The 22,181-nt window shown below is 44.4% G+C and overlaps 1 protein-coding gene across 2 annotated transcripts in view; it reads left to right on the top strand.

The window, feature by feature from the left end:
• Positions 1–22,181, top strand: part of MAP3K3 (mitogen-activated protein kinase kinase kinase 3) — a 41,282-nt gene that overhangs the window by 9,937 nt on the left and 9,164 nt on the right. Inside the window, exons 4-14 of one of the 2 annotated variants that reach the window (XM_051768672.1) lie at positions 960–1,000; positions 5,143–5,242; positions 6,517–6,630; positions 9,571–9,691; positions 13,746–13,879; positions 14,726–14,799; positions 16,383–16,450; positions 16,634–16,726; positions 17,558–17,749; positions 19,770–19,918; positions 21,652–21,783. In XM_051768672.1, the coding sequence (XP_051624632.1) occupies positions 960–1,000; positions 5,143–5,242; positions 6,517–6,630; positions 9,571–9,691; positions 13,746–13,879; positions 14,726–14,799; positions 16,383–16,450; positions 16,634–16,726; positions 17,558–17,749; positions 19,770–19,918; positions 21,652–21,783 (1,218 nt within the window). The remainder of the gene's footprint in view (positions 1–959; positions 1,001–5,142; positions 5,243–6,516; positions 6,631–9,570; positions 9,692–13,745; positions 13,880–14,725; positions 14,800–16,382; positions 16,451–16,633; positions 16,727–17,557; positions 17,750–19,769; positions 19,919–21,651; positions 21,784–22,181) is intronic. The other variant, XM_051768673.1, reaches the window with a different exon arrangement.

Below are 22,181 nucleotides of genomic sequence, written 5' to 3'. Positions count from 1 at the left end.
AGCTCGTTTTCCCTGATCCATGCTGCAGGAATCCCATCCCTTTGAACTGAATTCTTGACCACTGGGCCTGCCAGAAACTTCCTCCAGCTAAAGAGCATTTCCTGGCCACGTTTTTTTGAAGTTCCTAGATGTATGATTGCCTATTGTCTGAGGCTTTCACAGATGGCTTAATCTATTCCAATCACATAAATTGTGCAGCAGAAATTATGGAGTCTTATCGGAGCAGATTTTTCCCTTTTATTTTTATCTTTCTGACCTAAATTGGGATTTGAACTTCGATGTCCAGAGTTGAAAGTTCAGCATGTTGACTCTTCTGTGCCACAGAGTATCTTCTGAGTGTGCAGTGACTGCACAGGTTGTGTGGTTGTGCTTTGAACCACCCAGATACAGGTGAGGAGCTTTAGGAGGTGACACAGAATCAGCCTGGTTGTGACTTAGTTGGAGTTTCAGGGGCTGCATTTTTGCAAAAGCAGAGATTTAGTCCATGTCTTAAGAATGAAGAATAACAAATAGGAATAACGAATAAGAATAATAAATAGAAATCAGAATAAGAATAAACAATAAGAATAAAAGGAAGGCATAAGAATAGAGAATGTATACATTTTCTGTATCTCTCTTCCATCTTTGCTTTGAGTGCTCAAAGAAAATCACCTTCAATTAAGATGAATAAGCAGTTAGGACTCAATTTCAGATTTTTACCATGCAGTGTTCAAGGTATTTTAATTTTCCTTAAAAGTGTCCTCTGTTCCAGTGACAGTTAACAAAAATTACAACTTAGTTTTTACCCCTTTCCTTGCCTTTCTCCTTCGGCAGTTTCTCTGAAAAACATACCAGCCACTTGTTCCCACAGTCTACCTTAGCTTCCATCAAGAAACTTAAAATCATATTAAAATCCTGTTGTGGTGCATTTGTGTGGCAGAATTTGATTGTGAACTCACCTCTTGTTCTTTCTCCTGCAGAATGATGTCAGGATAAAGTTTGAACACAACGGGGAGCGACGGTAAGTTGACCTTCAGTGCTTGGGTTCTTTGCTCATGAGAATGGTTCAGTCATCAGTAATTTAGGTTAAATATTTTGTTGGCCTCACTTTTCTTTTTCCTGAACGAAAATCACGCAGGGAAGGCCATAACAAACAGGTCACACACAACTTGGTTATTTTTAGAGACCGGCGTGTCATAAAACAGTGATTTATTTCCATAATATCTATTTGCAAGTGAATTGCAGTGATATTAAAAAGCTGTCCAGCCTGAAATAAATTCAGCCTGAAAGTCTCGCTTCATACATGTTCCCATTTTGTTTTATTTAACTAAAACCAAATGAAGCTGATCAAATCAGTGTCATTCTTTTCTAGTTTCTCACTTCCTGATGCCCTGTTGCTATCACTGTCCTGCTGTGATTGAGCAACAGATACAGCAAGGGAAGATTTTTTTTCATTGGTGTAAAAGTTTCTTTGTTATTTCCTTTTTTGAGAGACATTCTTTTACAAGAAAAACCCAGAAACAACTGAAATAGCAGCTTTCAGTTTTTACAGCATTGTTTGCAATGGATAAAATTGCCTGGATATTTAAAAGTAGGTCTCAAAATGCCTCTTACTTGCCATAGCATTGAGAGGAACTCTCAAAACATTTAATGGCTGTGTGGTGGTGTGTGGACATACAGGAAGGCTCCAAGCTTGCCTGTGGTCTCTTTGAGTCTGCTCTCACTGAGGGCAAAAAGTGATCTTAATGATGGGTTACAGTTCCCTTATTTTGGAGGAAATTAATTGGATTGTAAGCAGGAATGTACGTGCTACTCCTCACAGCCATCCTATGGGAATCCTTTGGTTTCTCCCATTTACTTCCAACATAAAGCAGTTCGTGGTTTCGTGATAAAATGCAAATTTAATGTTGATGGTACAACAGCACAAGTTGTCTGCAGGGATCCTCATACCTGGTCCTAGCAAAGGTTATGGCTGAGGTGCTGAAGCTCCTCCTCAAGTATCCTCCTTTGTCAAATTTGGGGATTTTTATCAGGAAAGCAGAAGCATTCTTTGTTGACAAAGCAGGCAGTGAAGAATAATTTGTGGTCTTCCCCAAAACTTGAACTGTTACTTTCACTAAAATCCTGCGCGATGAATTCTGTCCCTAAAACAACCCTGACTTTTGGTGCTTGGGGAGAAATTTTAGAAGTGATCATCACTGGGATCTGCTGCCTCCTTTGTCAGCCAGCTCTTCTTCCTGTGTCAGGGGTTTGTGTGGGCAAAACAGAGGCAGGGGGTGCCCTGTCACAATTCCTTGTCACACCGTGCCAGGACGAGGGAACTCAGCAGCAAAATCTGTCCCCACGAGCTTCTCATCTTGCCTGTCTTCAACCCGGGTGCATTTCAGGTGGCACCGAGCTCGGGGAGGGGGGGAGAAAGGGTTTTTTTTCTGAAGTAACATTAAAATGAAAAGGTTGATTGTGTGTTAGTCTAATTATGCAGTTTCACTCCGGCGAATTCCCCGCTCCCAGCGCGGTGTGCAGTTACAGACAGGGAGCCTGCACCAGAATGTGAGTGTGTGTGCTTGGCTTCACAGCAGCTGCCAGATCTAACCACAAATATTTAAGGTGGTCAGGCAGGAATGGGCTCCTCAAACCCTGCAGTCCAGGATTTTGTGTTAGAGGAGTGCACAGAGTTTTTAAACTAATAGAATTTGTGGCACCTGAGAACAGCTCTGCTTTTGAATGCGTTGAGTGTAGAATGGGAGCCTTTATAAGGCACTGAGAGCTAAATTACATTTGTGTGGTGCCAGAGTACTGTAATTTCGTGGATGGGTTTCTTAGGAATATGTAGAAAATGTTATTGTGGGCTACTTTTTAACAAGCACAATTATTTCTAAATAGCTGGATGTTGTAGGACTGGTAGCAAGATGAACCTTTCCTGGGAAGGGGCTGAGGAAGCCAGCTGACACAAAGGCTATTTAAAACAAAAGCTGCATCTCATGAAAGGATACCCAGGGCTGATGAAGATGCATGGATGGATGGATGGGAAGTTAAGCCTTTTATCCAAAGCACAGGTTCATCACAGAATCATAGTGATGGTTTGAACCTGGAATGGCTTTGGTTGGAAGGGACCATAAGGATCATCTTGTTCCACCCTCCCTGCCATGGCTGGGGATGCCACTCACTATCCCAGGTTGTTCCATCCTGGCCTTGGACACTTCCAGGGATCCAGGGGCAGCCACAGCTTCTCTGGACAACCTGTGCCAGGGCCTCCCCACCCTCACAGGGAAGGATTCCTTCCCAATATCCCATCTAACCCTGCCCTCTTTCAGTTTAAAGCCATTCCCCCTTGTCCTGTGACTGCCCCTGGAGGGCTTGACTTGCAGTGTAGACACAGTGAGGTCTCATGGAAGCAGAAGGTGAGAAGCCTGTGCAGCAAAGAGGTGAAGAGTGGCTTTCTGAGCAGGAGGTGGCAGAGAATCCCAGAATTGTGCAGGTTGGAAAAGACCTTTAAGGTCCTCAAGTCCAACCCAGCACCACCACCGTGGTCACCACTAAAACATGTCCTCCAGTGCCCCATCCACATGTTTTTTGAACACTTGCAGAGATGGTGATTCCACCACTGCTCTGGGTGGCCCTGGTTTGTTTAGAACAGTGGGTTGTAAACTATAGCTTGCACTTGAATCCTCCAGATTATTCTGAAGAGGGTGAAAATCATCCTTTTCCGTGGCTGTCAAGGTAGACTTTGTGAGTACTTGGTGACTTCCTACAGCAGAACATTCCAGCAAAATAAAAGAGTTCTAGATGCTTTCCTGGAAGTTCATATTGTTCCTCTGCCTGAAACATTGAGAGTTGCTATTCCAAGGCAGGCAAAACAGTCATAAAACCAAAGCAAAGTGTACTGTCATTTTCTGAAAAGCCTCTATGTGCCACAGGGTTCCATGGGGTAACATTTTGCATTCCTGAAGGCTGTTGTTGTCTGTGAGTGTAAAACTCCTGCCATTCACCTGGGGAGGGAATGGCTGAGTGCTTGAGCTGGGGTTTAGTGTGTCACAAGGTCTGGGCCCAGGGACAGTGATCAGAATAATTTACATCTGTGCAGGTTTTGTGTTGAATAATTCAAATCTGGGCAGATTTTGTGTGTCAATTGCTGAAGGTGCCTGAAGATAAAAACATAGGAGGGAGGAAGCAGGAGAGTGTGAGACTGATCAGTGTAATGTGAGACTGATCAGTGTAATGTGAATCTTCTGACTTATAAAAATATTCTTGATTGTTGCAAGTCAGCTGTGACACTGCTATTACAGCTGAAGCTGTATTTAAGTTTGGGTCTATTTGGGCCTCTTTAATGAAAAAATAAAGCAATTTTTTTTAAATAAAGCAAGCCATGCGTGACAAACATTTGCACAGTTAGATTTGGCCTCAGCTCTGGAGAAAAAACCCTGCTGTGTTGCACAGGTTTGGAACAAGATGATCTTTAAGGTTCCTTCCAACCCAAACCATTCCATAATTTGATGGAAAACTGGAAAGCCAGCGTGGTGAGTCCATGATTCAGATGTTTGGAGATGTCTGACCTGAGCATGCAGGGCACAGACATGGAGCTAAGGGCACAGACCACCTTTGGGAAAGAGGGTTTTCAGGTTCCTTTGTGTCCACCTGCTGTTGTCTTCCCTCAGGAGTTCAGGACTAACTTTGCTGTGGGAATATTTGTTGAAACTTTTAATATGAAATGCATTGTGGAGATTATTAGGGAGTGAATTTTGAGTTCAGGTACTCGGATACTTAAATGTTTTATTCTTTTGGCCTCTGCAGCTTTTAATTTAACTCTCCCTGAGTGTGTTTTGTGCCCAAGGCAGTATTTTTTAAGCCAAGGTGCACAGGACATTTGTATCCTGTTTTGTGAAAGCCACTGATTCAGCAAAGGATACTTCTCTGCCCAGGGACAAAGGGATTCTATTTAAAAGCTGCAGCTGAATATTGCATTTTGACAAACCGTTGGAAATGGGCCAGAGATCAATAATTCCTTACTGAAACAACGCGTGTAAATTTAAATTTGAAAGGCTCGCTACGTGCTTGAGGATGAAAGGAGAGCATTCAGATGTGTTTTTAACACTTCAGCCACCTGGTTGGATTGCATTATCAGGTGTATTTCTGGTTTCAGCCAGGGGTTCTCTCTCCTTCCAGGATCATCCCCTTTGTCCGGCCCGTGCGTTACGAAGACGTGCAGCAGAAAGTGAAAACAGCCTTTGGGCAGCCCCTGGACCTGCACTACATGAACAACGAGGTACAGAGCTCCCAGTGCTCAGGGCATGGCAGGCACTCTCTGCATCACATCTCCCCCTCACAAATCCTGTGCCCGTAAATTTAATTTTCAGTTCTCCCTTTAATGCAAAGCACTGTTGAATCCCTGGTCCAAAGGAAAACACACTGGTCCTGACAAAGCCTCACAGTGCTTCACAGTGCTGTGTGTGTTGTACAAACACACAGGCATTGGAATGGGCTACCCAGAGAGGTGGTGGATTCACCATCCCTGGAGATTTTTAAACGCAGATTGGACGTGGCACTGAGTGCCCTTGGATTTGGACCAAGGGTTGGACTCGATGATCTCGGAGGTCTTTTCCAACCCAATCGATTCTATGATTCTATCTTGCTCCCTTGCACTGGTGGTGGTTGGGAGACTCTCTTGGGGAAGTAAAAAAGGTGTTTGAAGTATTTTATTGTTGAAAGCAACTCTTGCAGGCTGATATATATCCAGGGAGATCTTGTTGCCCGGGGAACAAGGGGAGTCCAAGAACAGAGGAGGCTTTAGGGGGACTGTGGGCACTGTCAGCGGTGAAATAAAGTGACCTGGGGAACAGCATTTGTCTCTCAGGAACTGGGTAGTCCATGTTAATAATCTAAAGTATTTTAGTGGCTTTCTCACCCTGGACACGCTGGTTTTTCCTTGTTTTTATTGTTGTGGTGTCACCCTCCCACTGTTTGGAACTGCATCCCTAATGAGGGAGATGCAGAACCCCATTCACCAGTGAGAGTGGGACAAAAATGAGAGTTCTCCAGGGTTAATAACATTCCCATTTTGAGATGTGAGTGGGCTGTAGAATAGAGGGTGTCTGAGCCTGATTTCACGGGGTCTTATTAGCAAATTTTAAATTCTAATTTGATTCCCCCTTTCAAAGTCTTTATCTTCTTCTTTCTCTCTGAAACCCAATTTTCACTTGGTCTGAATTCATAAGTGCTCTGAGACCACGTTCTCCTCAGGGAGTCAGGGGCTGACAAGTCCCTGACTTATTCTTTGCAAACAGCAAATTCAGGTAGCAATTAATATTTTTGTGGCTGATGCTTTGGAGAAATTTGCACAGGGTCAGCCATTTCTCTGGCACGGGAGGAAAACCTCATTAAAGAGGGGACAGTGAGACAGTATTGGAATGAAAATTTGTGAGCAGTCAGAGTCCTGTCTTACATTCTGGTATTTTTCTGTTTGTTGAAACACCTGTTGTGGAAATAGACTTATTTTTTCTGTCTTTTGTAATGATTTTTTTCCTGTTGTTTATTTTGCAGCTCTCTATCCCTCTGAAAAACCAAGACGACCTGGATAAAGCTGTAGATCTCTTAGACCGAAGCTCTAATGTGAAAAGCCTTAGAATATTATTGCTGTCCCAGGACAGAAACCATGTAGGTACCAACCTCTGTGACTGCAGCAAAATGAAGGTTTTTTACCCTTAACTCTCTGAAACACAATGGCAGTAACAGGGATTAGCAAAATCACTCTTCACAGACACAAATGCATGTGCTTATCCTCTTTGCTTTGGCTCAGCTATTATAGGTATCTTTTTGTTGGTTTTCTCCTTCCTGACTTCAGCAGCTGTTCAGGGACTGAAAACATTGCAGCTTTTTAAGCTGTTACATGAAAGCCATTTTAGAGCAAGTACCTGTAGTCAGAAAACACTGAAAGAGTTTGGTTTGCAGAGAAATCTTTCACCTTTGATTAAGAACACAGTGTTGAAAGTGTGTGTAATTATTTTGCCTGTCAAAGCACAGGTTGTCCTTGAAGACAAGCCTTTAACACTTCTTCCCTAGGTGAGAAGCCTGGGGCAGCTCCCAGGGATTTTTCATTAAGCCTAATGCCTTAAATCCAGCCTTACTCTATGGAAACTAAATTGCCTTTAGCTAATAATGATGTATTCACACCCAAGATGAGTTTGATTGTCTTGGTTCACTCTCCTGTACCAAAGGTGGCTGTGGCAGTGAGTGTCAATGTAGTTTGCTTTTTTCAGCAGAAAAGATTATATCATGAGAAGTAAATCTTTAAACCAAGCTCCCAAAGATGCCCATTTTGGACAGTGAATTTATCTGCAAGATGAGGAGTGCAAAAAGAGTCTGAAGTTTTCCTTGTTCCTGATCTGGGACTGGAAAACGGTTCCCTCATCCAATATCTCATTTTTTTCTTTTTCAGAATTAAGGTCATGCAGCTTTTCAAGCCAAAAAACCTTGATAGCTTAGATATTTGATTTGCAAATTACCAAATTCTCTGAAGAGTGTGACACAAAAAGCTGCTCTGTTGGGAACAGCTTGTCGATCTCAGATGTTCATCCCTATTCAAGTTCTGCAGGGAGCTCTGACTTGAAATAATCACACCTATAATTCTTGGAACTGTCAGGAGGACTTAAATACACTTCCCACTATTTTTTTAATTTGATAATCCATGTTAATGGAAATACAGAGACCTTCAGGAGTGTTAACAGCCCTTTCCCAAAGGACTGGGTGCCAAAAGCTGGGAAGGTGTAGGAGGGGATGATGCTGTTCCTTGTCCTGTGCCCTTTCCCTGAGCATTTATTGCTGCCTGTTCTGAAGACAATACTTGGCAAGAAGGCCTTTGATCTGACCTGGTGGAGTCAGACTTCGTTCTGTGGTGTCAGGAAACAGCCTGTAAAAGGTGGCCTCAGCTTTTGGTATAACACAGTCACACAATCCTCTTTTCCAGCCCTCTGTCAGTGCTCTGAGGCTGCAAACCAGCTGTTAAATGATACCACCTACCTTTGCATAACCCACTTAGTAAATCCCATCCTACACCAGCCAGCAGCCACTCCTGTGGTGTTGTCCTTTTATTAGCTGTTTTTTCCTCTTTTGCTCAAAGCAGAAACAAAAAGCAAAGCTTTCAGTAAGTGCCACTGTTTCCCCCCCCTCTCCTCTGACTTCCTCTGCAGCTCAGAGTTGCCTGACAGGAGAACCCTACGTGGGATAGAGCCCACAAGGCTGGAGGAGGTTTCTTGGCTGCATGATCTCATCCCACTGAGGGAGCGGGAAGCATTATTTTTCCTGAAGTACAGGATGCAGATTTTGTTTTGGTTGTGCTCTTTTCTTTTTCTGGGGATGGAAAGGTAACACTGTGACTTTGGCACAAATCTGTCCAGAAAGCAAATTAACTTTGCAGCAGTAGCTGTGTCACTGGTACCAAGAGCTGTGCTGTTTGTCAGCAGTGTGCAGATTAATTTTCTTGTGCCTCTTTCTGTGGCTCATTTGTGATTTTTTTCATCAAGCAGCTCACTCCTGTTGTCAGTCCTTTCCTTCTGTTTGGAATGTAATGGGGAAAACTGGAAAAATTTAACACCTAAAGCCAAACTGTCCACATCAGTGGGGTGACCTCTGCACCCTTTATTCAGCTCCCATGAACCTATTCATGGTGGAGTTTATGTGATTTAAATCCTTGCTCCATGCAAGTGGATGTCCTTATTAAATGAGCAGCTATTCAGTACTTTAATTTTGGATTGTATGACCTCACACCTTGTTTGACCAAGTCATGTTCAAATAATTTTCACAGGCCAGAATTAATTTCCTCGGGGTGTCTTTGGTTCTGTTCATCTCAATTAAATAAGGGAAGATGAATTCTGGAACACAAGAGGAAGGGAATATTATATCCTTTTCTAAAACTAGGTGTGTTGGGTCAAGATTAAAATTGAAAGTGTCTCCAGGTATTGAGCCCCTGCTTTGACACAGGATCTCCTTGGCTGGGGGAGGTTTGATGTGTCTCATTCCTCTTCCTACTTTGAATGAGATGAAGGAACTGTGGAAAAATGATCATTAATTAGATAATATCTATGGAATTTCATGGAAAGATGAATAAATTCATCTTGGTGTCTCCAAACTCTTGGTTTTCTCAAGTCTCCTGAATTTATTGTCACTTAGATGGTCTGAATTGTGAAGGTTGTGGGGAGTCAGGTTGCTTCTGAAAGAGTGCAAGATTCAGAATTTCTCTCTGCTGGCAAAGGTGGCTGATGGAAGTTGTAGGTTCTTCTGGTGTCTGGGGGTGATATGAGCCCTCTGTGTGTCCCACAGGTACCTGTTAATGGCAGGCAGACACTGAGACTTCCAAATCCTGCCCTTGAGGCTGGACAGTGCCTTGCTCTAGTTGTTGGACTCCTCTGTTACACCAGCATTATAAACCTTGCTCTTTGGCTGCCTTTGTGTTTTCTGCAGTCAATAAGATTTCAGGCTCTAGAACTGTTGCTCAGCTTCTTTCTTTCTGCTAAACATAATGATATTTTTGGGACTGTGGCCAGGCTGCTTGAGCTCCTCAGTCTCATTTTATTTTATTCTTTTCATTTTACCCAACAGACCAGTTCTTCACCTCATTCTGGACTGCCCAAACAAGTCAGGATTAAAACTTCCCAGTCTGTGGGGGATGTGAGCACACCCTACCAGCAGCCAGAACCCAGAAGTAGGCATCTGTCTGTCAGTGAGTATTTTTGCCACTTGTGCATGGTTTTGTTTGGTGAAATGTGTCATTTGGGCACTAATGTTTATGGCATGGCATTTATGAGAGCTGGGAGAAATCGAAAGGTTATTCTAGGACAGGGCAGTTCATTTTCAAAAGCTCTTCATATGTTTACAGTAGAATGTTTCAGTTCCTTGCTAAGTTGTTGAACAGCTGAGGAGCTGCTAAAGGGGGTGTCCTAAAGCCAGATCCATTGTGGTTAGAAATTTGGAAAGCTGATGTGAGTCCATGAAGGTTTTTATTTACGTTGGCAATTTCAGTTCATGAAACCTTGATATGAGGGTTTTTTATGTCGGGCTTTGGAATCTCTCCTGACTCCTGTAATCAAGCATTTTACTTGGAATCAAGGAATTACTCCTGCATGTCCAACCAGTGTCCTACATACTGAGTTCCCTAACCTTTCACTCCTGGAATTACCAGATGGGTAGGGCACAAGGTGAACAGCAGAGGTACACAAAAGATAGTAAGAAAAGTCAGAGTATTATGTATCTTTGTCTCATTTCCCTTGGGTTTCTCTTAGCTGAGTGAACTGCTGTTTAGTGGAAAGGTCCATGTAAGACTCCTGTAATTTTTACTTCTGTCTCTGGTAGATTTGTCTGATTCTTCCCAATTTCTGTGTTAAAACCCTCTTTATAACTGTGCAGCACTATTCAAACCTGTGCTTGAAGGATGCTCAAAACTGTTAACTTTTTATATCAAAAACTAAAACATCTGAAACAGCTTCAAAGATACATGGGTCCAAAAAAAGAAAAGTCTGTGATTTAGGATTTCACTCCTTGGTATGGAGGCCAGTGAGCAGTGAAGGAGCAGGAGGAAGGTGAGAGAGCATGAAGATGGTGTTCTGTGTAAGTTGCTGCTGCTTTACAAGTGAGAAAAGGTAAATTTTGCTGGAAAGAGAAGCAGAGGATGATTCTGTTTGTTCCAACAGCTATTTTGGGGCTTGTCATATCTAATGCATCAGAGGACAGGTGATGCAAGTCACGATGGGAGTATCAGGAGCTGGGAATGGCAGACTTGTTTTATTGGCTAGTTCTTCTCCATGGTAAAGGACTGCTTCAGTTTTGTTAACTCTGTAAACTTTAGCCATAATTATTACAGGATTTTTGATCAGTATTTGCAATGCAATGTAAGTGTAAAGTAATAAATATGATTAAACTAGAACAGTCTCCATGTTGGGGGGGTTTAAACCAGAGTCAGATCCCCTCTGTTGTGACCAGAGGTGACTGGGAGAGTGAGCTCAGAGGGAAGGACTTGAGAACTAGACCAGTAGTTCTCAGTGTGCAACTTGTCTAACAAACCTGCCTGTGTCCTGTCAGGAGTCTGCTCATCCCCTTTTGTACAGTTTGCTTCTCTGAAGCAGCAAACAAACAAAGAAGTGCTGAAAGCTTGTGAAGTACGTGACTGAAACGAGGACAAAAAGAGTTTTCCCATCCTTCCTAGTTTGAAGTGAATGTGCATAAAAAAGAGCAACATTCCTTGGTCCTGTGAAGAAGGCAGTGATGTCCATGCACGTCTGAACACCACATTTCTTTTTTCACAGGCAATTTCAGTGCCAAAACCAATTAATATATATATATTTCTCCTTTACTGGCGTTCTGAGGTATCCAGATAATGGTGCCAAAGCCAACAGACTCCAGTGAGTGTCTGTCATGGGTAAACTGTGTAGTAACAAGGGGCCCCTTCTGTGTCCCGGTTGTACAGACTCTCTCCTCTCATCCCAGCTTGTGGATGCTCTCTGTCATTCATCACTCAAGAAACCATTAGTTTTGTTTTCTGAACATGTCAAAGTACCAGACTGTTCCTTATGAAGAGTTCCAGTTCTGTCAGAGGTCTGCTGGGAATTTGGCAACAGCTCAGTCTTGCATCGATTTCTTCTTACTTCTCTTTCCCCGTCTTTGATTTGGAAAAGGAATGGGCTCTGTTTCCCGGTGTTTCAGGCATAGAAACTCTCCTAATCTCACCACATGATGCAATGAAAGTCCAAAGCAGTGCTCAACACAAGCTTTTTGCAGAGATCCATGTAGTTCCTGTCCTCCAGAGTGGACGGGCCTCGAGCCTGCTGTCACCAGTTCAGAGGTTTGGAAGTAAAGATAACTTTTATTTAAAAGAGGAGGGGGGAAAAAAAAAAAAAAGTTGCTAAGCATTCTGGCAGCACTTGTGTTTTTTCCACTCACTTCCTTTGATATACATGGATTTAGTGCCGACTTCCTTTTCCTGCCCAGGGCTGGGGGCCTTTCCACAACAGCGGCTGGGCCGGTGCCAGCAGGGCCTGGGCTCGCTCCGGGCCAGCCCTGGGTTGTGGCGGAAGGAGTGAAAGTGCTCCCGGGCCTCGGGGCAGCCCCACGGCAGCTCCCGGGTTTGTCTCCACACCACTGGGCTCTGAACCTCACAGGAGCCCCCTGGAGCTGCTGGGGAAATGGGCTGGCAGCTCTGAGCAGCACGTTGGGGACTCGGTGATCTCGGGTGGTCTCGGAGGTCTTCTCCAACCTTAATGGTTCCATGATTCTGTTAATCCCTTTTTTTCACGTGGTTCACCCTCCATGGACTCCTAAGTCATGCCAGCATTGTTTTTCTTTGTGCAGTCCTCTCAAAGGTGTTCTCTGCTTTTTATCCCTCTCAGAGGTGCTTTTCAGCCGTCTCAAAGGTGTTCTCTGCTTTTCAGCCCTCTCAAAATTGTGTTCTCTGCTTTTCAACCCTTTCAAATGTGTGTTTTCTGCTTTTCAGCCCTCTCAAAGGTGTGTACTCTGCTTTTCATCCCTTTCAGAGGTGTGTTCTCTGCTTTTCATCCCTTTCAGAGGTGTGTTCTCTACTTTTCATCCCTTTCAGAGGTGTGTTCTCTGCTTTTCATCCCTTTCAAAGGTGTGTTCTCTGCTTTTCAGCCCTCTGAAAAGTGTGTGCTCTGCTTTCCAGTCCTCTTCTGCCAGCGTTTGCCTTCACTCTTTATTACAACAACTTCAGTAGAAAATATTTTCCTTGGGAGAATATTTGCTGATCTTTACCCATCTTTCACAGCACCTGAGTACACACAGTTAATTAAAGACAGTGTTGTAAAAAGCACAGCTTGAGAGCTGATCCTCAGCTGCTCTTCCTGACTTCATGGGTGACCTCAAGTAGATTGACTGGACCACAGCAGTTCCAGGAGCTCACAGTGGGAGCTGCAGGTGGATAAGTCACTGCAAAAAGGGGGTTTGTTTCTTCCTGTGTCTAAAGTTTCATCTTCTTTGAGATCTGCAAGGAAAAATAAATCCTAGGGCTAAAGTTTCTCTCGGTAGGTAGCACAACAGAAACACTTTAGGTAGTGCCATTAATAGATGATTAAACTATTTTTCTCATCCTTTGGCCCCTAAACACACTCTCTGTCCATCCAGTTATCCAATTAACAGGAACTGCAGAGTTGACCTCCATGTGGTTTTGCCCAAACTGACCACACAGTTTGATTTTTCACGCAGCAAACCAGAAATGTTGGGGTTATTTCCAAAGGTGACAGTGCTCCCATGTGACACTGGAATTGCTCAGAGTCACTGTAACTTGCTCAGCTGATGCTGACTAGCAGGAATGTACTGTCACTCAGGATAAATTGTACTAACTGATGCAAACTTAGAATAAAGACAGAAGATGGGTTGCCCTGACAAGTGCTTTGTTTAGTGGAGGTTGGCAATGAGGTTCATGCTCAAAAGCCAGGGATTCCTGGAATCCTCTGCCTTCCCTGAGGTACTGAAATTATGCTCAGAAAGTCGAGCAGGAGAGGTTGGGAAGAGCAGAAGCTGTGTTAGAAGCTTCACCAGTAACCATGTGGTGTCTAAAATGTCACTGCAGGTGCTCATCAAACAGTTTGGTTTTTGACATGACCCCTCCTGGTTCCATGTCTGTCCAGGCTGTCAGGATCACTCCAGAGCTGCTGTGGGCATGGAGGTGGAGGCCTGGTGTTAGAGGAGATACTTAGATTTTGTGTCCATGCACGTGCAGTCTCATTCCAGCAGCATAAATCTAAGAAATGTCCTTTTCCCTGGCCCAGGCTCCCAGAACACAGGGAGGAGTTCCCCCCCTCCGGGGTACGTTCCGGAGAGGCAGCAGCGCATCGCCCGCCAGGGATCCTACACCAGCATCAACAGCGAGGGGGAATTCATCCCAGAGACCAATGAACAGTGTGTGAGTATGAGCAGGAGGGCGGGGAAAAGCACCTCCAGCTTGTTCAGGAACTCTGCTGGGGTCTGGGCCCTCCTTTTCACTCTCAGCTGTGGTTGCATGAGCACCGTGAGGACGCTGGAACAAATTGCCCAGAAGGTTGTGGCTACCCCATCCCTGGAAGTGTTCAAATCCAGGTTGGATGGAGCTCTGAGCAACCTGATCTAGTGGAAGGTGTCCCTGCCCATGGCAGGGGGTGGAAGTGGGTGATCTCAGAGGTCCTTTCCAACCCAAACCGTTCTGGGATTCTAAAAGTGCTGCTTTGTGCATTTAAACTGCTTCCAGTTGCAGCTGTGTAAGTTCAAAGCCTTTGGGTTGCCAGAAGCAGTTGCTGTGTGTGCTGGGATTGCCTCTCCACTGACTGAGCAGTTTTGGGACTGTCACACATGTGTGCTCTGGTTTCCTAGTGCCAGGTTTGGGTGACCCTCTTGCTTTTGAAACTCTGCTCTCCATTCAAAAAAGTAGGAAGTGAGGCCAAAGGGCAACTTGCAGGTGGAGGCAGCAATGCAGCAGCACCAGCAGAGACTGTTCCTGGAGGCAGTTGGGATCAAAATGCAGCACAAGGCTGACTGAAACTTCCATTTTCCACAGCAGAGCCCTTCCAACACCTAAAGCAGTGTCTCAGATTTGATATGAACTCAATTTCTGTGGGAGATAAGGGAAAAATGTGCATTTAAAAAAGGCTTAGACTCCCTTCCTCAGCTGGACTTGCTCCAGACAAGCAGTAGTGGGCTCTGATCCTCTTGCTCAGAGCCTCTGCTGAGCACTGGACTGCACTGATGTTGTCTTGTGATTTCTTCTGTGTTGCAGATGCTGGACCCTCTAAGCAGTGCTGAAAACTCGGTGTCAGGAAGCTGCCAGTCCTTGGACAGGTCAGCAGACAGGTACAAATGTACAAACTGGTAGGAATGTGTGTGCTCAGATTGAAATGCCAGTGGTACTCAGGCAAAAGTCTGTTTTCCATCTCATAAATTTTCTTGGAGAGAAAGAAGAACTTATTTCCTACCTATATCCCAATATATTTCTTAAAGAGAATTAACTGTGTCTTAAGGCTGTTTTATTTTCTGGCAAAACCATAGACCAACAAAACTGGTGCTTCAGTGGCTTTAGGTTTTAAATACAGAGTTCTAAAGTGAGCAGTCTGTGTGGAGCCAATGCTCTGAGAACATCTGGCTGCAGGGGATTTAAACCTCTTCTAGACAAGGCTTTACTTGTTCACTTAAAAAATAAAATGACAAAAAAATACCCCAAACTATTCTAAGGTTACAGAAATAGATCATTGCACTAGATTGCTATGTCCTGCAAGATACAAAATTAATTCCAGAGGTAAATAGGGAGGCTCTTTCTTTGAAGAAGAGTTTGTCATAGGTTGATGCTCTGGGTCTTTTTCTTCCCTTTTTTTTTGCTGTTGGTGTTGCTTGAGGTGCTGATGGGCAGCCAGAGATTCTATTAACTTGAATAGCAACTGTGGCTTCCCAGCACCTGTAATACTGGGCTTCAGCACGTTTTTAGGATTCCTCCAAGCTGATTCCTGTAGGTAGTGTGTGCTTTTATGTCAGGCACTTGAGGTTTGGATTTGAAGCCATTCACTTCCTCCAGTTTATGGAGTCACAAGGAAACACTTGCAGTTAACTGGGTGTGTGCATGGATTCATTTGTTGAGGGGACATTGCTGATTTGTTACCTGTCCTCCTCTCCCCTTTTGCTGCCTTAAGTGAAGAAGGGGAAGCAATAAAAAGCTTTCCTGGTTATTTGTTGCTGGAGTGGCATCATCTGGGAAAGCTGTTGTTTGTGCAGTGGGGAAGGAGTCTCGTTTGGGAGTCTGAAAGCTCTGTGAGGCCATGCCATTTACACTGGTTAACAAAACAAGTGCCAGTAGCATGGCTTTGGCACAGGTTGAGTTTGTGTAATCTCTTGAGGTGTGAAAGACCTTGTGCCAAGCAAGGGGCCTTCCTTAGGCTTGCTGGAGGAGTGCTGCTTACTGGGGAGAGACACAGGGGTTGGAAGCAGTGTTGGTGTTCAGGCTCTTGTGCTGCTGGAGAGAGGAAAGTGCACCCAAGTTTTCATGAGAGGAACTCTTGTCCCTCATGGTAAATCTCTGCTGCCCTGTAAACAGTGTGCTGCAAGTGCTGCTCTGTTCTGCTCTTCCTCTCAGCCTTGGTTTTAGCCTTCCACTTCCCATGTCTGAAGGAGCCACTGAATCTTATACCACAGGCTGGAGAAACACTGAATAAATGGCTCAAAGTGAACAGAAAAGCTGACAGCCCACACTGGGAAACAGTCTGGTTAGCTGGGGCTTAGCCTGGCTTTAGCTTTGCAGATGGATGGAGCATAAAATCATTGCAGGGACGTGGATTTGAGAGTCACCATTTCCAATCTGCAAAATGTATTCACTGGTATTTTTAAAGCCCGTGTAGGTTTTGCTCTGGTGGGCAGCAAAACTTATTCTTGCCTTCTTTCTTTGCTAGTCCTTCTTTTCGGAAGTCACGGATGTCAAGGGCACAAAGCTTCCCTGATAATAGACAGGAGTTCTCAGGTATGTCACTGCTGCAAAGGTTGCTGGCTTTGTATAAATAGAACAACTGGGGATGTGTTGACTGAAAAGCTATGAAGTTATTTGTTACCTCTTCCTAAAACCCTGCTGCTACAGGGAAGTTTTGTCATTATAAGTTACACTTTTTGAAGGAGACCTCATTCCTGTCTTTGCATCTCCCTCCAGACCGGGAGAATCAGATCTACGACAAAGCAGGGAAAGGTGGGACGTACCCTCGGCGCTACAACGTCTCCATGCAGCACAAGGACTACAACGATGGTGAGTTGTTCTAGGACCTTCCATTCCAGGCTGGAAAAGCAATGGCAACCTCTAGGAATGAGTGTAATTCCCAGCTGAAGAGCCTGGAAGTGCCCTGGGCCTTGCAGTGAGTGCTGGAGTTGGTGGTACTGTGCGTGATGCCTCGTTTTCATGGAAACACTCTATGGTTGTTTGTAATTCTTGGTTTACTTTGTAATTCTTTGTTTACTTTGTGCTTTCTGGGAATATCCAGGCTGATCAGGGACTGCTGGGCTTGGGCAGTGGACAGAGTTATTAGCCTTGGCCATATATAGCAGGTTCCTACCTCAGGGATTCATTATGCTTTGCTAATTCACAATGCAGACTTGTTTCTGGGTCTTTTAAATGTAGCAGGGACTTAAAGACTTACATCTCTGCTCCTCACATGGCCTTATGCAAATTAACCTCTCAAAATTTCATGAGGTGCAAGTCACCATAATCTGTTTATGGTTTTTATTTCCAAGTCCAGGCACGTTATCTAGAAAGTCATTCTGGGAGTCGTCGTTAACCAGCCTCAGAGCTTGTGTGGTAGCCTGTAAACCAGATTTTTGGTTTGGGAGGCAAGTTTAGATCTTGCACCACAGCACTTGAGGGCATTACAAAGTCTTCTCTGCCTTCTGCTCTGGGAGTGATCCAGAGCTGTACTGAGCTCAGGCAGCACCAGCCCTGAACTGTTATATTTTTGCATCTCGTCTGTTTGGCAGCAGCTTCTGCTCCGTGGGAACAGAGCAGAACATGGTTTTCCTCTCCCTTCTTCTCCATCACCTTCCACTTGCAAGCACCGATTTAAAATGTTTCCCGTTCCCCCCCCAGGCCGGAGGACGTTTCCCAGGATACGGCGTCACCAAGGGAATCTTTTCACCTTGGTCCCTTCCAGCCGTTCCCTGAGCACCAACGGGGAGAACCTGGGCCTGGCCCTGCAGTACCTGGACCCGCGGGGCCGCCTGCGCAGCGCCGACAGCGAGAACGCCCTGGGCGTGCAGGAGAGGAACATCCCCACCAAATGTGAGCACTTTCTTCAGGAATTGAAAAAATTGAGGGGCTGGAGCGGGTCCAGAGAAGAGCAACGAGGCTGGTGAAGGGACTTGAGCACAAGTCCTATGAGGAGAGGCTGAGGGAGCTGGGGTTGTTTAGTCTGGAGAAGAGAAGGCTTAGAGGCGACCTCATCACTCTCTTCAACTACCTGAAGGGAGGTTATAGCCAGGCGGGGGTTGGTCTCTTCTCCCAGGCAACCAACAATAGGACAAGGTGACATGGGCTCAAGCTCTGCCAGGGGAGGTTTAGGTTAGATGATAGGAAGAAATTCTTTACAGAGAGGGTTATCAGGCATTGGAACGGCCTACCCAGAGAGGTGGTGGATTCACCATCCCTGGGGGTTTTTAAAAAGAGATTGGATGTGGCCCTTAGTGCCATGATATAGTAATTGGAGTTGGATCAGGGGTTGGACTTGATGATCTTGGAGGTCTTTTCCAACCCAATCTATTCTATGATTCTATGATTCACTCCCTGACCCCAGCTGGGAGCTCCAGACCCAACATATAACTTGGTTTTAACAAGCCATTAGAACCACATCGTCACCCGGCTGTGTTTTGGGGCCAGCTTGTCTCACCTACAAGAGACGTCTTCTTTTTCTTCTCTCTCTTTTTTTTTTCTCCACTGTGAGCTGGTTTTTCCTTTAGAAAGCCTCAGAAATTCAGCTAAGAAGTAAAAAAAAAAAAAACTTCATTGAATCTTTTCAGGGCTCTTAAAACAGTCAGACAGGCTTGTTTATTTTCTTGATACATTAACATTTGTAGTCAGGCTTAGGGGTTACAGTTATTTTACCAGTTGAGAGCTGTATATATTTCACTTGCTCTTAAGTAGGAAGATTTACTTCTGTTGTAATAGAATCCCTGAGTTGGTTTTTTGGACAACTTGCTATTATAAAAAAAGAAATGGAACATAAGTCATTACTGATGAACTTCAGATATCCCATACAGTAATTTAGGGATCAAAATGAAGAGTAAGTTTGCAACACTGAAATACTGACTGGCAGTAAATCTGATTAAATTAGACATGGCAAAGCTAATCTCTCAGCTCTTCTACATTTTCACACTGTCCAGATGGCTGGTTCCTGTCTTTGTTTTTAGAGTTTCTTGTTAGATACAACATAATTGGATGCATTGCACTGCAGGAGACTGATAGTGTTGCTTTCAAAGTTGGAGCTGAAGCACTGGGGTTCTGAGTGATATGCTTTGGGATTTAGAGCAGTCTGGAAAACTGGGCTCAGGAGACTGCTGCCTGTGGAATGTGAGGACTCCTAATTCCCTGTGGATGTAACCTCCTGCTGGGGTGTTGGAGGTGGCTGCTTTAGCTGGGTCTGGTGTATATTTTTATTGGAATCTGGTTGTTGAGCAGCTAAAGAAGGTGCACAGACTATGCTAACCTTACAGCCCCCACTTTATCACTGTCTAGCAGGGAATTATGACTTTAATTTTTCTGCTGTAGAGAGAGCTTTGCAGTGAAATCCTTCCCACAGGAGAAGGAACCTTGAGCTGCCTTGACAAAGACCTCAGAATAATGTCCTTCAAGTTGTCCCAGCAGTTTAAGTCATTCCCAGCTGGGTGGAATTGATTTAGCAAGGCTGATCCAGCTCTTCCTCACCTGATGCCTGTGATAACTCCAGGTCAGGGATTGGAAGATGCTCTTTAAGTGCTACACCATCTCTTAAAGTACTGGGTTTGTGGAATCCACCTGCTGGCAGAATGAAATTTCATCAACCCCATCAAATAACTTTTCTGCAGCACATATCTGCAGGATGTTTTGTGGTTTCATTTTAATGGGACACCAGTCAGCAGGTCCTGAGATGGTTGGATTCCAGTCAGAGCTCTGCCACTGACTCCCTTACGCCGGGAGAGCGCCTCGTGTTTGTTCAGCTGCAAAACACCTGGGTCAATCCCAGTGTGATGGAGATGGGTCCTTGAAAAGACAACCATGGCTTTTAAATAGTGTAGTGAAATGAGGAATTATTACTGTTGTCTTTTAGCTCCAAGTGCTCCCATAAACTGGCGACGAGGGAAACTGCTGGGCCAGGGCGCCTTCGGCCGCGTGTACTTGTGCTACGACGTGGACACGGGCAGGGAACTTGCAGCCAAACAGGTCCAGTTTGATCCAGAGAGCCCTGAAACCAGCAAGGTAATCCTCATCCCAGCTTCTAAAATCCTGCCAGATCCTGCAAAATGCCTCTATCTGTCTGTCCTTAAAAGCTGGCACCTTATATTTAGTTCCTACTAGGGTTTCGAGTCATGTGGAGAAGAATAGGAGCCATTTAAAAATTACTTTTTTGTATTATTAACTTCAGCCTGAAACTAAAATCCATTTTCTGGCTTCATTTTTGGCTCTCCCTTCTCAGCTTTCTGGTTTATTGCCAGGTTACTTGAGGAATACTAGACTGCCCTGTGTTCCTGGTTAGACATGGATGTGAATGAAACTAAACCCAGAAAGAGTAGTTTTTTTTTCTTTTTTGAACAAAAAAAGCTGCTTGCACTTGCAAAACCCACTTCTGGGTTTATATGGTACACCCTGTATCAAGTGTGTTAATTACCAGTTTTCACTTCTGAATTCTCTCTGTCCTTAAAACAAATTGAGCTGTGGTGTGTAAATTAATCAAGAAGAGGGATGTGACAACACATTAGAAACAGTGGAGATGGGAAGGGTCACCTTGAACTTAAGGGATAGCACACAACTCCCTGCACAGAGGGTGCAGCTGGAATGGCTGTTGGGTTCTCTGCTTGTGTTTTAACAATGTACCAGTATCCCAATATTGAACAAGTTCACTTTGAGCTGGAATAACTGATCCGTGAAGATTTAATTATTCTGATTTTATATGGGATACTGGTGCCAAGATAAGTCTTAAATTGGGAAGTTCTCAGTTTTACCATGTCTCTGCTGTAAATCAGACAGTAACTCTGAGCCAAAGAGGAATAGGCTGGAAAATATCTTGAAGGCACTGAAACCCCAAACCTTAAATTATCACTTGGCCTGATCAAGCAGCTTCCTGTGGTTCCATGTGTCCCTACAGCATCCAGGTCCTTGCTCTGAGGAGCTGCATCCTCTCCCAGAGTGAGAGAGCTGAACCTGACACCTTCCAGTGGCAGGGCTGGAGAGAGTTAAGTGGGACTAATTTGGGGGAAACCATTGTTTCCATAAATTCTCTTGCTTCAGTACATTTGATGTACCTCCTGTTCATTCCCTGGATTCAGCAAGAACTGGATACTTTTCCTGGGCAACAAACATCTGTGATTCCATCTGAAATTGCTGGAGAGCCTCTTTGCCTTTGTGCTTTGATACCCTGTTGTCTGTGGCAAGAGCAAAGCAAAGAATCAATTTGATGTACAGAGCTGCAGGTTCCTTGAAGTAAATGAGAGAGGAGACCTTTTGTAAGGTTGATTCCAGTAAAATCATCAGTGTGAATCAGGGCAGGACTGGGTGGCAGAAGTTTAGGAGCTCTCAGCACCTCTGGTTTTGCTCTCTAAAGAGCTGAGATTCCTACAGGGGGATTCCTGGCAGTTCTGTAGCTGTAGTCAGAGCTGTTTAATAATTAACACTCCCTGCCCTCAGCTCAGTGTGAGAAGAGAGGTTATACCTGTGTTGTGAGTGAAGAAAATCAAGACAAGAAACAAAGTTTTTCTGGTACTAAATCCATATATGATACTGCCTTCTTTCCATCAAAGCTCCCACACCAATACTTGCCTGCTGATTACACAGCAAGGATTTATGTGAGGCACTGGTAGTGTTTGCCTTTTCCAAAGCCATGGATTAGACTTTTCAGTGCAGTAGTAGTTTCATCCTGCCAGTGACATGACAAATTTATTAGGATGGACTATTTCCTGGGGCTGCAGCCTTATTTTCTCCTTCAACATCCATAGGAAGTGAGTGCCCTGGAGTGTGAAATTCAGCTGCTGAAGAACCTCCAGCACGAGCGTATTGTGCAGTATTACGGCTGCCTACGGGATCGGGCAGAGAAGACCTTGACCATCTTCATGGAGTACATGCCAGGGGTAAGAGCTGGCCCAAGCAGCACAGTTATGGATCACAAAGGGAGATCTGTGGGTTTGGTAGTTGGTTTATTAGTTGCTGTGATCCCCCTGACTGTGTCATCCACCTTAGACCCTCTTAAGGCTGCCCCTTCTCATCCTGGGTTATAAAGCTACCACTTTAATTTTATTTATGTCCAAGTAACCTCTTTGGGTTTTTTCCTTCAGTGTCTTGTACTTGAAATACATTCTCTTTATTAGTCACTAAAGCCAGTTCTTTTGTTCAGTCTAAATTTGTCCTACCAAAGTACTTTAGAGGACTTGGACCAGCTTGTAAATCATAACAACTGAATTACAGTCATGATCCAGCAAATGAGGCTAAAACTGACCCTGCAAAAAGGGAGAGTTTTGACCTGGATCAG

The sequence above is a fragment of the Manacus candei genome, unplaced genomic scaffold, assembly GCF_025592945.1.
Source record: "Manacus candei isolate 608988 ecotype Guabito, Panama unplaced genomic scaffold, ASM2559294v1 h1tg000096l, whole genome shotgun sequence".
NCBI classification, from domain to species: domain Eukaryota; kingdom Metazoa; phylum Chordata; class Aves; order Passeriformes; family Pipridae; genus Manacus; species Manacus candei.
Note: the sequence above shows the minus strand (reverse complement) of the source record. Positions and strands in the feature narration are given on the sequence as shown.